At 42.1% G+C, this 19364-nt stretch overlaps 1 protein-coding gene across 3 annotated transcripts in view; it reads right to left on the bottom strand.

Moving 5' to 3' along the window:
* CRACR2A (calcium release activated channel regulator 2A) overlaps positions 1 to 19364 on the bottom strand; it is a 185065-nt gene that overhangs the window by 18945 nt on the left and 146756 nt on the right. For all 3 annotated transcript variants that reach the window (XM_040439253.1, XM_040439260.1, XM_040439267.1), the window contains exons 12-14: positions 6447 to 6771; positions 5729 to 5861; positions 34 to 115 (exon numbers count right to left, since the gene is read on the bottom strand). In XM_040439253.1, coding sequence (XP_040295187.1) covers positions 34 to 115; positions 5729 to 5861; positions 6447 to 6771 — 540 coding nt within the window. The remainder of the gene's footprint in view (positions 1 to 33; positions 116 to 5728; positions 5862 to 6446; positions 6772 to 19364) is intronic.

Below are 19364 nucleotides of genomic sequence, written 5' to 3'. Positions count from 1 at the left end.
GTCACATAGTATTATTAGTGGAGAATGAAATACCTTTCTTGCCCAGCTGTGTCCCAGAGTTGCAGTGCCACCTGGCAATTGTCCACCGTTACCGTCTTTACACTGTAATCAATGCCTGCATGACCAAAGGGAAACAGGATATGTTATAGCAAAGGCATCTATAATGTCATTTTAAAGGACCTGAACACTGAAAGATTGTTCATGTTTTTACTTAAAAGGGTTCTCCGTGAATTAAGAAAATGAAAATACTTAATTATTTTACTATAAATATATTCCCTAATACCTTTGATTTGATTAGTTATATTTGCTTGTTTTGTGTACTAATAGGGCGGAGGCCATTTTATTTCTCCTAATGATTGCTCCCTAGAAAAAATTAGCCATTATAACTAATGAAAGGTATTTGGGAATATATTTATAATAATGTAAGTACTGTCATTTTCTTAATTCCCGGAGAACCCCTTTAAGGGTTTGTCCAGTATTAGCAAAAAGGCTCTGTTTTGTTTTCCAAAAACAGCTACATTCTTATACATAGATTGTTTCTGATATTGCAGATCATTGTTGTTCAAGTGAACGTGTTGCACTGCCATACCAACCACAGCCCCTTGATAAGAGTGGCTCTATTTCTGGAAAACACTCTTGTTTCAAATCCTGGACAATCCATTTAATTACGTCCTTTTCTATTTCAACTCCTGGACTGATAACCCTTGAGAATGTGATTTCTTAGCCAGTTTGATGGATCTGGAACAATGTTCTCCAACCTGTGGTTCTCCAGATTTTGCGAGACTACAACTCCCAACAATATTTCATATTATCCATGCTCATGTCTTACCTGAGGCTTCTTGTCTGCAGTAATCAGAATTTGCTACAGTGGGATACTTTTGTACAGGTTGTTATATGATGGTGATGTCAATTGTACAGTCTTTCTCTCACTTACAAGAAATGAAATGACAATCCTGGAGCATTAATTTTTATAGCTGTATGTTGTGCCATTCATTTTTTTTTCTGTTAGATGCTTAAGGACAACTGAATACTATCAGTTGTGGGTGTGTCCTTGCAATGTCCAATCAGTGCTGCCAGTGTCAGATTGTGCAGGGAGCTGGGAAGCGCTGAAGATTCCTGTGTGTTGCTAGCTAGCAGTAGAGGTCAGTGACACTATCCATTAAGAGGTGCCACCTCAGGGCTTAGATAGGGCAAATCTGCAGCTAATCACTGCAGAGGAGTTGTGGCCAGGGCATAGGAGTATACGAAAGCGGCCAACCTGTGAGAGACTGTCTACATTGTGCAAAACTACAGCATGTAAAAGGTGCCAACTGTCACTGCCACAGTGGGAATACTGTAGCCAGAGAAAGTTAGGTGAAGCACATGTCAATGAAGAGTAAGCTTTGCTATTTAAAAGGTCAGTACTACTGTTACACCTATTGTCTATTACTAAGAATGGGCCCTCATTGAGAAACCATACCATTAATACTGTTGCCTTTAGTAAGAACTTGAAGAGTGATTGCCTATTTCAGTGTCAGCCTATTTCCTTCCTTTATTCTAGAGTGGGAAGCCACTCATGCCCCTCGATGCCCAAAAAGTTCCTTTCTGTATTCACTGACTCCCCTTACACATTAAGCATAATAATTATCTACATAAGCTCCAGACAGATCTGTACACTAAGCATGAAAAATGCATGTATTCTTCTGGTCCTCTCCATGAGAGGGTACAGTAAATCATCAGTCATGGAAACCTTGACATCAGAATGCAAAGTAATGCAAGATATTGTATAATTGAATACAATATAGTATATGCCTCATTTAATATAAAGTAATTTATAATTAAAGAAATGCTCTTATAAGATAAATCAGCTTGCCCATATTGGGACTGTTAGAGATCAGAACCCAAAAGGAATTGAATTATTCACTTTTGTACAAGAAAAGGGATGGATATTTTTGAAAAACTCCTTGTTCTTCTGATCAAAGGGGGATCATAGGGCTAGGTTACAGGGAGGGTATGGCTCTGCCTGACTAAACCAAGTCTTCTAGTCCAATTGTTGAAATCGCAAACAGATCAGAATAAGTACAGTAGTAGACTTTCAACTCCCTGACCTACCATTGACTTTGCCAAGCATCCTCTTTCCACAAAGGCAAGTGTTGAGCCACAAACAGCACAGACACCAGCATGTAGTTGCAACAATAGAAGGTTAGGTAGGGTCCATGTTAATGAGGTGAAATAGGGACCTCAAACTAATTTTTTAATCTGGGTCCTATACAATCATCATCACTCAGTATCTGCCTCTACATTGCTTGTGAATGGGCAACAATACTCACTTACAAACATAAATAGTAGGAAAAAAATAATTCTGAAGTTGCATTTAGACGCACTAATTATCAAGCAGATTATCAGGAACAACCGTTCCTGCAAATGGTCGTTCCCAACAACCTGCTCATCTTGATGTGCCACCGATCACCCATTGAAAGAGTGAAACGCTCTTTCATCAGGTGATCCTGTCATTCGTGCAGGCACCACCAATTATGGTCTGGGTAGATTGTTATAGCGCTATAGAGATCCCCCGTCCTCATACAGTCATTTTTTAACGCTTCCTTCCCGACAATCGGCCGCTGCCTCGCCCCATGTAAACCTAGCTTTACATTCAAGACATCAATCTGGAATAATAGAAAAATAAGACGTTTTGTATTCTGGTTGAAAATAAATATAATTTTAGTTCCATGTCAACTTTCAGAACCTAATTTTGTTCTCTTCGATGTGTCATACCCATTATTTATACATTTTTATATATCCTTTTTTCTTGTATTTAGCTGTTGAAAAATATTCTCAATTAAACAATGGATCACGGCCTGTTTATATTAACAATTTCTGCCCTAGAAACAAGTCACTGACGTGGCGAGAGAACAGGTTGAAGCTTCACCTTTGACTTGTTGGATTTGGCAGGCAAAAAACATAGAACGACAATTTATGATGGCATTTCACTGCGGGAGGAGAAAGAGCTCTAGAAATAAGGTATGCATGGCTGGACACTCTTAGTTTTTGGCAGTAGTATCATAGATCGCGGTCTGTTCTTGCTGCATTGATAGAACCCAAGGGAGATATTCAACTTTATGTTTGAAGGACCAAAGCAAGAGCCTGAATGGGTAATGGAGCATGAAAAGGGAAGTGTTTAAGCAGGGGTTTATGCTTCCTAAGACATTTACAAAGGATGAACAAAAAATTGGATTCATCCAGCTACATTCTATCTAAGAAGCTAATAAGATCCTGAAGGAGATTACAAGCATCTGGTCCTATTAATATTAACATTGTATAATTAGTCATAATCATTTAGCCCTTTAATTTAAAACATACTGTGGATCATTTATGATGCATAAGGAACTGGATGTTGTTTGCATTCTAATGTAATATATGGATTTGGAGGTTTGTTGGCCCATTTTGGAAGTTAGAAGAACTACTGTCTGCCCGTTATGCTATTCAGAAGTAAAGAGTCCATTATATACATTCACGGATGGTTTGAGTGCAAATGTGTGTTATATAAATGTTGGTAAGTTCAAAATGATGCATGTCAATAAAAAGACTCTTTTAAATGCTCTTTTCATGGCTCTTTAGTCAATTTACAACCTCCTTGATTGAAAATATTGGTAGCAATGGTTGTGGAGGGAAGGGCAAACCATGTAATTCAGGATGGAACACCAATAAGCCATTCTGCATTGGCGATAAACCTTCTAGTAGATACTGCACTTAGGAAATTGGATCTTTTCCCTGGGTAAAGTATGATTTTGGTTGTATTGCATGGTTGGCCATTTATTTGATTTTCCACCACCTTAGCCCACTGCTATATATCTGCATAATAATTTTTTATCTTTATCTTTCAATCTTGTTCTTCCTGTCTTAGTCAGCCTCCAGTCTCAGTTTATACTACGACGCAGCCCCATCTTGCTTCTTCCTTTGCTATATAATGTGTGTTCCTGTGTGCTGCACAGAAGTTAATGTGTCTACTACATGTCTGGACCCCAAGAACACCAGTGCAGGAAGCAGTTTAAAAGGTTGATTGTCGAGATAAAAAGGTCATCAAGACATGCAGATGGATTGGTATAAATGCATTGTGAAGAATTTGAACAAAATGTCTATTTTTTTTCTATCCTAGAAACACCTTCTCTTGCCTGATGTTGCAAATCAGCCCCATAACTGCTGTCTTTTGAAGAAAGCAGCCATGTTTTTCTTATCCAGTACAACCCCTTTAAGTACTGAGCTGCAGTACCAGGTACAGCCCCTAGACCAGTGGTGGCGAACCTTTTACAGACCGAGTGCCCAAGCTGTAACCCAAAACCCACTTATTTATCGCAAAGTGTCAAAACTGCAATTTAATATGAACAGTGTCAGACTGGGGTGCCTAGGGCCCACCAGTAAAATTTATTTTGGGGGCCCACCATACGGATATATTCAAATATAATAAATAATCTAACAAGTTTTTTTTTATATGCATCGGCTGGTTGAGGTGTACATTCAATATATGTATGTAGTGCAGTAAGTCTACTGTGCTATGAGCCACTTGTGCAGGGGGTGGGAGACTAGGGGCCTACCTTGCTCAGGGGCCCACCGGGGGATTCACCTGTACCCCTGTGGGCCAGTCCGAGCCTGAATATGAATACCAATATAGTATATCTTCCATGTACTTTTATAATTTATATATAATATCCTGCCTACATTCAATGCACTGCCTGTGCTGTTCATAGTGCGCCCTGCGCTGATAAATGGCAGGAAAAGTCGATGGCATATTGGTACACCCTAGACTTTTTCCATGGTGCGGGCTCGCCACCACTGCCCTAGACATTATCTATGTCGGTTCTGCAAAAAAGCAAACCCTTTTTTTTATTTTTTTATCCTGGATTCTATAGTACTCAAAGTAAGTTATTTCTGCAAGGTAAATCTAAAAATCATATCAATATCTGTTTCTGTACTTTTAAAGTTGAGATTAGCTGGAATCATCTATGACCTTATGGTAAACCTGCTTTTTGGAAGCCAGGAGCAATATTTATTCTGAAGATGTTCAGGAAGCACTGTACATGTTCCGCTCCCCTGCTGGTGTCTCTTTCCGATCATATTAAAATGGTGTTCACTGTGCACTATGGATCCTTTTTATATCGTTTCATGGTGTGTTTTAATATAAATTATGCTGATGTGATGCAAAACAGCCAAATGCCTATAATAAATCAAGAGAAATATGCATGAGACAGAGCACAGGCCGCTGCGAACCAAGGGAAATGGAGGCTGTTGACTGTATTTTCTTCTGCTGGACCAGTGGGAGTTTTATCACAGATGTAGAGTATTCTTGGGTATACAGAATTTATCTGCTAGATTTGCCAGTCTCAGATGAAGCTGCACAGCTTGGCAAGAGCACTGTCACCAAAATATTCAAGGAATTAAACTTCAGATTTTATTTTTATTTTTTTATATATTATAATCCACATGTGCCTGAATAGTGTTTCATTCTGGACATTATTATAATGAACAGGGACGTCCATCTCTGCTTAGGTTTTACTGCAATGTGTTGATCAGCTGCTTGCTAGGAGGAGCAAATACAAGGGGGGTGATATAAAACTTTCTCCCTCGTCTCTCGGTAAAAGATGTAGGTACAGATGATACTACCTGCCTGTCTCCCTCCTCTAAATAATGTAGGTACATATTACCCCTCCCCTGGTCAATGGAAAAAAACATATTAGGATAGAATCACACCTACCTACTGTGGCAGAGGTTCCAGGATAAAAATTGTCTTCACAAAATCTTCTTAGAAATGATGTTTTTCCCACACTGGAATTTCCAACCATGATTATTTTAAATAATCGATCCGGGGGCCAGTAAATATGTTCTTCCTTTAAATAAACCAATTTAGAATTATTCTATAATATGAATATAATTCTTGAGAATTTCATTGGGGGGGTCACATGATCTGACTGCCAAAAGTATTGGACGCTGAAAATACATTGATAAACAATTAGGTATAATGCCAAAATTCTGACTTTCTACAGTTCAGTAGGGGGAGCTCAGATCCGAACTGCATCGTGTTTTATTATTGAGCTAAACGTATAAACAGTATGCAGTAAGCTCCAAAGCTCCCCCCACTGGTGGTTACAGGACTGTAAAGAACAAATCTGGGAATGTAGACTTTCTAGTAAATACTGCGCTTGAGAATTGAATATTTTCCCTGGGTAAAGTATGATTTTGGTTGTATTGCATGGTTAGCCATTCATTTGATTTTCTACCACCTTAGCCCACTGCCGTATATATGCATAATAATTTTTTATCTTCATCTTTCATTCTCGTTCTTCCTGTCTTAGTCAGCCTCCAGTCTCAGTTATACTGCGACTAACTGTATAAACAGTATGCAGTAAGCCCCAAAGCTCCCCCCACTGGTGGCTACAGGACTGTAAACCACAAATCTGGGTATGCAGACTTACATTTGGTAAAGTCTCTTTTCCGACTGGTTGTCCTCTTGGAGAAGATGGCAAGTCCTCATGAGGAATTTCTTCTTTGTTTTGGATTTCCTCTTTAGTGTGCGTAAATTTTTCTTCTTTCTCATCCACCTCCTGCCAGTCATTTAATGGTCTCTCTTGTTGATTGTCTAAATACTGAGGAAGATGATCCTCTTCAATGGAGATTATTCTCCGTAAATGGTGACCTTTACTCTGCTTGTTTTCCAAATGGCTGTCAGTCTCTGTTGTACCATTTAACCCAACAGAGTTCCGTTTAGGTGGAAAAACATCATCGTCTTCAGATGACTGACTGGAAAATAAGTAAAATAATCTTTAAAATGGTGACCAAGTGAAAGCTTAGTATTGCAACTGAGAGAATGCAAAAACAAAAAAATTGAGTCCAAGTAGCCAAAATGTCCACTTAAGCAAGACAGAAAGAAGGGTAGGTGGAGAAGGAAGTGGATGCTGTCTAGGGTGCTACTAATTAATGGTGAGGCAAGGGCACAGCTTTTTGGGTTAAAAAAATGTGAATGCTCATGAAACTTCAGACTCACCAGTATTGGTTACAGAACACCACAGATTATGGACACTATATTAGGCCCAGATTATTGGAATCTGCAGTGCAATGTCCAGGGGACCCAGTTACTACAGCCAGAGTATGGTAAAGTAACTGATAACTTTAACCATGAGCAGTAGCTCTACCTCTCCCTTTTCCCATATGAACCTTTTCTTGGCCTGTTTTGCAAAATTTCTGGCAAATAAATGCTATTTTGAAGCCTATTGTTACATTGTGACATCCATTACAATTAAATCTATTTTAAGTTGTGGCCTGCTTGTTCCTAGGTGTACACCATTGTCCATATTTTGGCTATAATTCATCAAATTCAATTAATTGTGAAGAGGAACAATAATTGAATGTGTCTCTTAGGATGTTCTTCCAATTAGTGAATAATTAGCGGATGTGAGAATGCATTAAAATGTAAAATAGTCTACCCAGCACATGGAAGTAATTTAGGCTCTTATAAAGCATCCTAAAATTAGATGTTCTGCTAACAAAAAAGAGGGTTTTACTTCAACCTTATATGAGAGGCTCGTGTATACACTAGAATTTTTGGATCATTACTGATTTATTTTTATAATCTGCAATAAGGGTCGAAAATTAAGATCTACCGAGTATTGTGTGCTCGGAGGAACCTACGCAGAGGATTGTTAAAAGCCACTTCAAACTGTTTATATTTACTGTGAAGAAACAGTTAATGGATGACTCAATGTTACTTGATGAATGGGGTTAGCCTAGGAATATAAAGGGACTGTAAATCTAACAAATAACAATTACTTGGATCATTGTCCATGATCTTGTCTTTTAGGCTAGTTGCACACTAGCAGCGGAGATCCGCGGTAAACAGCCTGCCAGATTGCGCTGCATCTCACGGCATTGTCGGAGGTTTGTAAAGGTCTATCTGTAATCTATTCTCTGTAAAGGGGACCAAGCAGAGGTCCAGCCGCATTCCGGCAAATATGCGGCAGCATTTTTTTTCAGTCATATTTGCCAGAATGCAGCCAGATCGCCGTCGCTATTGTGCAACTAGCTACATAGGTTTTATGTATGTGTCCTAGGACACATTTATTGTTCTTCCCCTGTCACTTTTGTTTGGGAGCCTGGGGCAGATTGTATATGTCCTTCCCTGAATGATCCCTTGGCCACCATCAGGGCAGTAAGGTGATGCTGTTGTAAAATGTCTAATCCAAGTAGGGATGCACCCTTACCCTTCAGCTTTGAACTGATGTCCAGTAGACATGAAAAAATTGAAATGAGTTACATAGTGAAATAGGAAACACATGTCCATCAAATCCATCAAGTTCAACCTTTCCCAATCAATTATACAAGAATAACTGTTAAATGATTTATAACCCTCAATTCTATTTCCTTTAGAAAAGCACCTAGCTATTATATACACTGCTCAAAAAAATAAAGGGAACACTTAAACAACACAATGTAACTCCAAGTCAATCACACTTCTGTGAAATCAAACTGTCCACTTAGGAAGCAACACTGAGTGACAATCAATTTCACATGCTGTTGTGCAAATGGGATAGACAACAGGTGGAAATTATAGGCAATTAGCAAGACACCCCCAATAAAGGAGTGGTTCTGCAGGTAGTGATCACAGACCACTTCTCAGTTCCTATGCTTCCTGGCTGATGTTTTGGTCACTTTTGAATGCTGGCGGTACTTTCACTCTAGTGGTAGCATGAGACGGAGTCTACAACCCACACAAGTGGCTCAGGTAGTGCAGCTTATCCAGGATGGCATATTAATGCGAGCTGTGGCAAGAAGGTTTGCTGTGTCTGTCAGCGTAGTGTCCAGAGCATGGAGGCGCTACCAGGAGACAGGCCAGTACATCAGGAGATGTGGAGGAGGCCGTAGGAGGGCAACAACCCAGCAGCAGGACCGCTACCTCCGCCTTTATGCAAGGAGGAACAGGAGGAGCACTGGCAGAGCCCTGCAAAATGACCTCCAGCAGGCCACAAATGTGCATGTGTCTCCTCAAACGGTCAGAAACAGACTCCATGAGGGTTATATGAGGGCCCGACGTCCACAAGTGGGGGTTGTGCTTACAGCCCAACACCGTGCAGGACATTTGGCATTTGCCAGAGAACACCAAGATTGGCAAATTTGCCACTGGCGCCCTGTGCTCTTCACAGATGAAAGCAGGTTCACACTGAGCACATGTGACAAACGTGACAGAGTCTGGAGACGCCGTGGAGAACGTTCTGCTGCCTGCAACATCCTCCAGCATGACCGGTTTGGCATTGGGTCAGTAATGGTGTGGGGTGGCATTTCTTTGGAGGGCCGCACTGCCCTCCATGTGCTCGCCAGAGGTAGCCTGACTGCCATTAGGTACCGAGATGAGATCCTCAGACCCCTTGTGAGACCATATGCTGGTGCGGTTGGCCCTGGGTTCCTCCTAATGCAAGACAATGCTAGACCTCATGTGGCTGGAGTGTGTCAGCAGTTCCTGCAAGACGAAGGCATTGATGCTATGGACTGGCCCGCCCGTTCCCCAGACCTGAATCCAATTGAGCACATGTGGGACATCATGTCTCGCTCTATCCACCAACGTCATGTTGCACCACAGACTGTCCAGGAGTTGGCAGATGCTTTAGTCCAGGTCTGGGAGGAGATCCCTCAGGAGACCGTCCGCCACCTCATCAGGAGCATGCACAGGCGTTGTAAGGAGGTCATACAGGCACATGGAGACCACACACACTACTGAGCCTCATTTTGACTTGTTTTAAGGACATTACATCAAAGTTGGATCAGCCGGTAGTGTGTTTTTCCACTTTAATTTTGAGTGTGACTCCAAATCCAGACCTCCATGGGTTGAATATGTAAAGAACAAAGTATTTCAGAAGAATATTTAATTAACTCAGATCTAGGATGTGTTATTTTTGTGTTCCCTTTATTTTTTTGAGCAGTGTATATATATATATACCATTTTTCCCTTTTGGTTCACATTGAGTATTTTGATAGACATCTAGTTGCTAATATAATAACTTTCTATCAAAAAGATTGTCCCCCTTCATACATGGAGTGGCCCATATATTTTTTAATATGTGGGTTTAATACCACATAATTGATGGGTCACAGAGAAAAGGGAAAACAGAAGACTATTTAAAACTAATGACAACAGTGATTGTAAAAAGGTATTATCTAACATGGTGTAAAACCACAGTTGTGTAGTTGGAGCCAGAGTCATGGAGTACGAGTTTGGAGCAGTTTTGGATGGAGTAAGAGACAGAAATGTACCAACTCAAGCGAAAATGAAAACATAAAATATTATTAATATTGTATACTTGAGTTATTAAATTCAGAACTTTTTGCATATTCCCAGGGGTTGGATTCAAATTTTTAGCAACAGGTTCCCTACTCAATGGCGGACACGCAGCATCACGACACATGTTTACATATCCATACACCATATACAGTACAGACCAAAAGTTTGGACACACCTTCTCATTCAAAGAGTTTTCTTTATTTTCATGACTATGAAGTAGGGATGAGCGAACCCGAACTGTATAGTTCGGGTTCATACCGAATTTTGGGGTGTCCGTGACACGGACCCGAACCCAAACATTTTGTAAAAGTCCGTGTTCGGGTTCGGTGTTCGGCGCTTTCTTGGCGCTTTTTGAAAGGCTGCAAAGCAGCCAATCAACAAGCGTCATACTACTTGGCCCAAGAGGCCATCACAGCCATGCCTACTATTGGCATGGCTGTGATTGGCCAGTGCAGCATGTGACCCAGCCTCTATTTAAACTTTAGTCACGTAGCGCCGCACGTCACTCTGCTATGATCAGTGTAGGGAGAGGTTGCAGCTACGACGTTAGGGCGAGATTAGGCAGATTAACTCCTCCAAAAGACTTCATTCTGTGATCGATCTGCAGCTGTGGATCATTGAAGTGCTATTATTGACTTGCTCACTTTTTTGAGGCTGCCCAGAGCGTTTTTAGATCACTTTTTTTCTGGGGTGATCGGCGGCCATTTTGTGACTTGTGGTGCGCCAGCACAAGCTATCACCAAGTGCATTTAACCATCGATAGTGTGGTTATTTTGTGCTATATCCTACATCAGCTGCAGGCTGAGCCTGTGTCACCGAAGTGCATTTAACCATCAACAGTCTGGTTATTTTTTGGCCATATACTACATCAGCTGCAGGCTGAGCCTGTGTCACCCAAGTGCATTTAACCATCAACAGTCTGATTATTTTTTGGCCATATACTACATCAAGTGCATTTAACCATCAACAGTGTGGTTATTTTTTTGGCCATATATTACATCAGGGGCAAGTTGAGTCTGTCACCCAGCGCCTAAAAAATAGACCTGACATTTCTATTCAACCAAATCTGTACTGTTTTAGCTGTTCAAGTTATTTGTAGTGACCGTAAAAGCACACTTTTTTTTCTGGGTTGAAAAACTATTCCCAAATTTGCCATTCTCAAAATAACTAGTTTCTGGTATTTGAGGCCTACTTGAAATCAATCCCAAAAAGGATATCTTACATTGAAGGTGCTGATAGTGTCATTCAGAAAAACCTAAGACACACGCTAGCGTGCAGATAGAGGTCTGGTTCTGTGATTAAACCTATACCTGTCACACAGCGCAAAAAAAAACAGGCCTCACATCTCTATTTAACCAAATCTGTACTGTTTTAGCTGGTCAAGTTATTTGTAGTGACCGTAAAAGCACACTTTTTTTTCTGGGTTGAAAAACCATTCCCAAATTTGCCATTCTCAAAATAACTAGTTTCTGGTATTTGAGGCCTACTTGAAATCTATCCCAAAAAGAATATCTTACATTGAAGGTACTGATAGTGTCATTCAGAAAAACCTAAGACACACGCTAGCGTGCTGATAGAAGTCTGATTCTGTGATTAAACCTATACCTGTCACACAGCGCAAAAAAAAACAGGCCTCACATCTCTATTTAACCAAATCGGTACTGTTTTAGCTGGTCAAGTTATTTGTAGTGACCGTAAAAGCACACTTTTTTTTCTGGGTTGAAAAACCATTCCCAAATTTGCCATTCTCAAAATAACTAGTTTCTGGTATTTGAGGCCTACTTGAAATCTATCCCAAAAAGAATATCTTACATTGAAGGTACTGATAGTGTCATTCAGAAAAACCTAAGACACACGCTAGCGTGCTGATAGAAGTCTGATTCTGTGATTAAACCTATACCTGTCACACAGCGCAAAAAAAAACAGGCCTCACATCTCTATTTAACCAAATCGGTACTGTTTTACCTGGTCAAGTTATTTGTAGTGACCGTAAAAGCACACATTTTTTTCTGGGTTGAAAAACCATTCCCAAATTTGCCATTCTCAAAATAACTAGTTTCTGGTATTTGAGGCCTACTTGAAATCTATCCCAAAAAGAATATCTTACATTGAAGGTACTGATAGTGTCATTCAGAAAAACCTAAGACACACGCTAGCGTGCTGATAGAAGTCTGATTCTGTGATTAAACCTATACCTGTCACACAGCGCAAAAAAAAACCAGGTCTCACATCTCTATTCAACCAAATCTGCACTGTTTTAGCTGGTCAAGTTATTTGTAGTGACCATAAAAGCACACTTTTTTTTCTGGGTTGAAAAACCATTCCCAAATTTGCCATTCTCAAAATAACTAGTTTCTGGTATTTGAGGCCTACTTGAAATCTATCCCAAAAAGAATATCTTACATTGAAGGTACTGATAGTGTCATTCAGAAAAACCTAAGACACACGCTAGCGTGCTGATAGAAGTCTGATTCTGTGATTAAACCTATACCTGTCACACAGCGCAAAAAAAAACAGGCCTCACATCTCTATTTAACCAAATCTGTACTGTTTTAGCTGGTCAAGTTATTTGTAGTGACCGTAAAAGCACACTTTTTTTCTGGGTTGAAAAACCATTCCCAAATTTGCCATTCTCAAAATAACTAGTTTCTGGTATTTGAGGCCTACTTGAAATCTATCCCAAAAAGAATATCTTACATTGAAGGTACTGATAGTGTCATTCAGAAAAACCTAAGACACACGCTAGCGTGCTGATAGAAGTCTGATTCTGTGATTAAACCTATACCTGTCACACAGCGCAAAAAAAAACAGGCCTCACATCTCTATTTAACCAAATCTGTACTGTTTTAGCTGGTCAAGTTATTTGTAGTGACCGTAAAAGCACACTTTTTTTTCTGGGTTGAAAAACCATTCCCAAATTTGCCATTCTCAAAATAACTAGTTTCTGGTATTTGAGGCCTACTTGAAATCTATCCCAAAAAGAATATCTTACATTGAAGGTACTGATAGTGTCATTCAGAAAAACCTAAGACACACGCTAGCGTGCTGATAGAAGTCTGATTCTGTGATTAAACCTATACATGTCACACAGCGCAAAAAAAAACAGGCCTCACATCTCTATTTAACCAAATCTGTACTGTTTTAGCTGGTCAAGTTATTTGTAGTGACCGTAAAAGCACACTTTTTTTTCTGGGTTGAAAAACCATTCCCAAATTTGCCATTCTCAAAATAACTAGATTCTGGTATTTGAGGCCTACTTGAAATCTATCCCAAAAAGAATATCTTACATTGAAGGTACTGATAGTGTCATTCAGAAAAACCTAAGACACACGCTAGCGTGCTGATAGAAGTCTGATTCTGTGATTAAACCTATACCTGTCACACAGCGCAAAAAAAAAACAGGCCTCACATCTCTATTTAACCAAATCTGTACTGTTTTAGCTGGTCAAGTTATTTGTAGTGACCGTAAAAGCACACTTTTTTTTCTGGGTTGAAAAACCATTCCCAAATTTGCCATTCTCAAAATAACTAGTTTCTGGTATTTGAGGCCTACTTGAAATCTATCCCAAAAAGAATATCTTACATTGAAGGTACTGATAGTGTCATTCAGAAAAACCTAAGACACACGCTAGCGTGCTGATAGAAGTCTGATTCTGTGATTAAACCTATACCTGTCACACAGCGCAAAAAAAAAACAGGCCTCACATCTCTATTTAACCAAATCTGTACTGTTTTAGCTGGTCAAGTTATTTGTAGTGACCGTAAAAGCACACTTTTTTTTCTGGGTTGAAAAACCATTCCCAAATTTGCCATTCTCAAAATAACTAGTTTCTGGTATTTGAGGCCTACTTGAAATCTATCCCAAAAAGAATATCTTACATTGAAGGTACTGATAGTGTCATTCAGAAAAACCTAAGACACACGCTAGCGTGCTGATAGAAGTCTGATTCTGTGATTAAACCTATACCTGTCACACAGCGCAAAAAAAAACAGGCCTCACATCTCTATTTAACCAAATCTGTACTGTTTTAGCTGGTCAAGTTATTTGTAGTGACCGTAAAAGCACACTTTTTTTTCTGGGTTGAAAAACCATTCCCAAATTTGCCATTCTCAAAATAACTAGTTTCTGGTATTTGAGGCCTACTTGAAATCTATCCCAAAAAGAATATCTTACATTGAAGGTACTGATAGTGTCATTCAGAAAAACCTAAGACACACGCTAGCGTGCTGATAGAAGTCTGATTCTGTGATTAAACCTATACATGTCAGACAGCGCAAAAAAAAAACAGGCCTCACATCTCTATTTAACCAAATCTGTACTGTTTTAGCTGGTCAAGTTATTTGTAGTGACCGTAAAAGCACACTTTTTTTTCTGGGTTGAAAAACCATTCCCAAATTTGCCATTCTCAAAATAACTAGTTTCTGGTATTTGAGGCCTACTTGAAATCTATCCCAAAAAGAATATCTTACATTGAAGGTACTGATAGTGTCATTCAGAAAAACCTAAGACACACGCTAGCGTGCTGATAGAAGTCTGATTCTGTGATTAAACCTATACCTGTCACACAGCGCAAAAAAAAACAGGCCTCACATCTCTATTTAACCAAATCTGTACTGTTTTAGCTGGTCAAGTTATTTGTAGTGACCGTAAAAGCACACTTTTTTTTCTGGGTTGAAAAACCATTCCCAAATTTGCCATTCTCAAAATAACTAGTTTCTGGTATTTGAGGCCTACTTGAAATCTATCCCAAAAAGAATATCTTACATTGAAGGTACTGATAGTGTCATTCAGAAAAACCTAAGACACACGCTAGCGTGCTGATAGAAGTCTGATTCTGTGATTAAACCTATACCTGTCACACAGCGCAAAAAAAAAACAGGCCTCACATCTCTATTTAACCAAATCTGTACTGTTTTAGCTGGTCAAGTTATTTGTAGTGACCGTAAAAGCACACTTTTTTTTCTGGGTTGAAAAACCATTCCCAAATTTGCCATTCTCAAAATAACTAGTTTCTGGTATTTGAGGCCTACTTGAAATCTATCCCAAAAAGAATATCTTACATTGAAGGTACTGATAGTGTCATTCAAAAAAACCTAAGACACACGCTAGCGTGCTGATAGACGTCTGATTCTGTGATTAAACCTATACCTGTCACACAGCGCAAAAAAAAACAGGTCTCACATCTCTATTCAACCAAATCTGCACTGTTTTAGCTGGTCAAGTTATTTGTAGTGACCGTAAAAGCACACTTTTTTTTCTGGGTTGCAAAACCATTCCCAAATTTGCCATTCTCAAAATAACTAGTTTCTGGTATTTGAGGCCTACTTGAAATCTATCCCAAAAAGAATATCTTACATTGAAGGTACTGATAGTGTCATTCAGAAAAACCTAAGACACACGCTAGCGTGCTGATAGAAGTCTGATTCTGTGATTAAACCTATACCTGTCACACAGCGCAAAAAAAAACAGGCCTCACATCTCTATTTAACCAAATCTGTACTGTTTTAGCTGGTCAAGTTATTTGTAGTGACCGTAAAAGCACACTTTTTTTTATGGGTTGAAAAACCATTCCCAAATTTGCCATTCTCAAAATAACTAGTTTCTGGTATTTGAGGCCTACTTGAAATCTATCCCAAAAAGAATATCTTACATTGAAGGTACTGATAGTGTCATTCAGAAAAACCTAAGACACACGCTAGCGTGCTGATAGAAGTCTGATTCTGTGATTAAACCTATACCTGTCACACAGCGCAAAGAAAAACAGGCCTCACATCTCTATTCAACCAAATCTGTACTGTTTTAGCTGGTCAAGTTATTTGTAGTGACCGTAAAAGCACACTTTTTTTTCTGGGTTGAAAAACTATTCCCAAATTTGCCATTCTCAAAATTGTGGTGAACGGGAACAATGAGGAAAACATCTAATAAGGGACGCGGACGTGGACATGGTCGTGGTGGTGTTAGTGGACCCTCTGGTGCTGGGAGAGGACGTGGCCGTTCTGCCACAGCCACACGTCCTAGTGAACCAACTACCTCAGGTCCCAGTAGCCAGCAGAATTTACAGCGATATTTGGTGGGGCCCAATGCCGTTCTAAGGATGGTAAGGCCTGAGCAGGTACAGGCATTAGTCAATTGGGTGGCCGACAGTGGATCCAGCACGTTCACATTATCTCCCACCCAGTCTTCTGCAGAAAGCGCACAGATGGCGCATGAAAACCAAGCCCATCGGTCTGTCACATCACACCCATGCATATCAGGGAAACTGTCTGAGCCTCAAGTTATGCAGCAGTCTCTTATGCTGTTTGAAGACTCTGCTGCCAGGGTTTCCCAAGGGCATCCACCTAGCCCTTCCCCAGGGGTGGAAGAGATAGAATGCACTAACGCACAACCACTTATTTTTCCTGATGATGAGGACATGGGAATACCACCTCAGCACGTCTCTGATGATGACGAAACACAGGTGCCAACTGCTGCGTCTTTCTGCAGTGTGCAGACTGAACAGGAGGTCAGGGATCAAGACTGGGTGGAAGACGATGCAGGGGACGATGAGGTCCTAGACCCCACATGGAATGAAGGTCGTGCCACTGACTTTCACAGTTCGGAGGAAGAGGCAGTGGTGAGACCGAGCCAACAGCGTAGCAAAAGAGGGAGCAGTGGGCAAAATCAGAACACCCGCCGCCAAGAGACTCCGCCTGCTACTGACCGCCGCCACCTGGGACCGAGCACCCCAAAGGCAGCTTCAAGGAGATCCCTGGCATGGCACTTCTTCAAACAATGTGCTGACGACAAGACCCGAGTGGTCTGCACGCTGTGCCATCAGAGCCTGAAGCAAGGCATTAACGTTCTGAACCTTAGCACAACCTGCATGACCAGGCACCTGCATGCAAAGCATGAACTGCAGTGGAGTAAACACCTTAAAAACAAGGAAGTCACTCAGGCTCCCCCTGCTGCCTCTTCTGCTGCTGCCGCCTCGGCCTCTTCTGCTGCTGCCGCCGCCTCGGCCTCTTCTGCTGCTGCTGCCGCCGCCTCGGCCTCTTCCTCTGCCTCTGGAGGAACGTTGGCACCTGCCGCCCAGCAAACATGGGATGTACCACCAACACCACCACCTGCGTCACCAAGCATCTTAACCATGTCACACGGCAGTGTTCAGCTCTCCATCTCACAAACATTTGAGAGAAAGCGTAAATTCCCACCTAGCCACCCTCGATCCCTGGCCCTGAATGCCAGCATTTCTAAACTACTGGCCTATGAAATGCTGTCATTTAGGCTGGTGGACACACACAGCTTCAAACAGCTCATGTCACTTCCTGTCCCACAGTATGTTGTTCCCAGCCGCCACTACTTCTCCAAGAGAGCTGTGCCTTCCCTGCACAAACAAGTGTCTGATAAAATCAAGTGTGCACTGCGCAACGCCATCTGTGGCAAGGTCCACCTAACCACAGATACGTGGACCAGTAAGCACGGCCAGGGACGCTATATCTCCCTAACTGCACACTGGGTAAATGTAGTGGCGGCTGGGCCCCAGGCGGAGAGCTGTTTGGCGCACGTCCTTCCGCCGCCAAGGATCGCAGGGCAACATTCTTTGCCTCCTGTCTCCTCCTCCTCCTACTCAGCTTCCTCCTCCTCTTCTTCCACCTGCTCATCCAGTCAGCCACACACCTTCACCACCAACTTCAGCACAGCACGGGGTAAACGTCAGCAGGCCATTCTGAAACTCATATGTTTGGGCGACAGGCCCCACACCGCACAGGAGTTGTGGCGGGGTATAGAACAACAGACCGACGAGTGGTTGCTGCCGGTGAGCCTCAAGCCCGGCCTGGTGGTGTGCGATAATGGGCGAAATCTCGTTGCAGCTCTGGGACTAGCCGGTTTGACGCACATCCCTTGCCTGGCGCATGTGCTGAATTTGGTGGTGCAGAAGTTCATTCGCAACTACCCCGACATGTCAGAGCTGCTGCATAAAGTGCGGGCCGTCTGTTCGCGCTTCCGGCGTTCACACCCTGCCGCCGCTCGCCTGTCTGCGCTACAGCGTAACTTCGGCCTTCCCGCTCACCGCCTCATATGCGACGTACCCACCAGGTGGAACTCCACCTTGCATATGCTGGACAGACTGTGCGAGCAGCAGCAGGCCATAGTGGAGTTTCAGCTGCAGCACGCACGGGTCAGTCGCACTGCGGATCAGACACACTTCACCACCAATGATTGGGCCTCCATGCGAGACCTGTGTGCCCTGTTGCGCTGTTTCGAGTACTCCACCAACATGGCCAGTGGCGATGACGCCGTTATCAGCGTTACAATACCACTTCTATGTCTCCTTGAAAAAACACTTAGGGCGATGATGGAAGAGGAGGTGGCCCAGGAGGAAGAGGAGGAAGAGGGGTCATTTTTAGCACTTTCAGGCCAGTCTCTTCGAAGTGACTCAGAGGGAGGTTTTTTGCAACACCAGAGGCCAGGTACAAATGTGGCCAGACAGGGCCCACTACTGGAGGACGAGGAGGACGAGGATGAGGAGGAGGTGGAGGAGGATGAGGATGAAGCATGTTCACAGCGGGGTGGCACCCAAAGCAGCTCGGGCCCATCACTTGTGCGTGGCTGGGGGGAAACACAGGACGATGACGATACGCCTCCCACAGAGGACAGCTTGTCCTTACCTCTGGGCAGCCTGGCACACATGAGCGACTACATGCTGCATTGCCTGCGCAACGACAGCAGAGTTGCCCACATTTTAACGTGTGCGGACTACTGGGTTGCCACCCTGCTGGATCCCCGGTACAAAGACAATATGCCCACCTTACTTCCCCCACTGGAGCGTGATAGGAAGATGCGCGACTACAAGCGCACGTTGGTAGACGCGCTACTGAGAGCATTCCCAAATGTCACAGGGGAACCAGTGGAAGCCCAAGGCGAAGGCAGAGGAGGAGCAAGAGGTCGCCAACGCAGCTGTGTCACGGCCAGCTCCTCTGAGGGCAGGGTTAGCATGGCAGAGATGTGGAAAAGTTTTGTCACCACGCCACAGCTAACTGCACCACCACCTGATACGGAACGTGTTAGCAGGAGGCAACATTT

This window comes from Bufo bufo, chromosome 1, assembly GCF_905171765.1.
Source record: "Bufo bufo chromosome 1, aBufBuf1.1, whole genome shotgun sequence".
Taxonomy (NCBI): Eukaryota; Metazoa; Chordata; class Amphibia; order Anura; family Bufonidae; genus Bufo; species Bufo bufo.
Note: the sequence above shows the minus strand (reverse complement) of the source record. Positions and strands in the feature narration are given on the sequence as shown.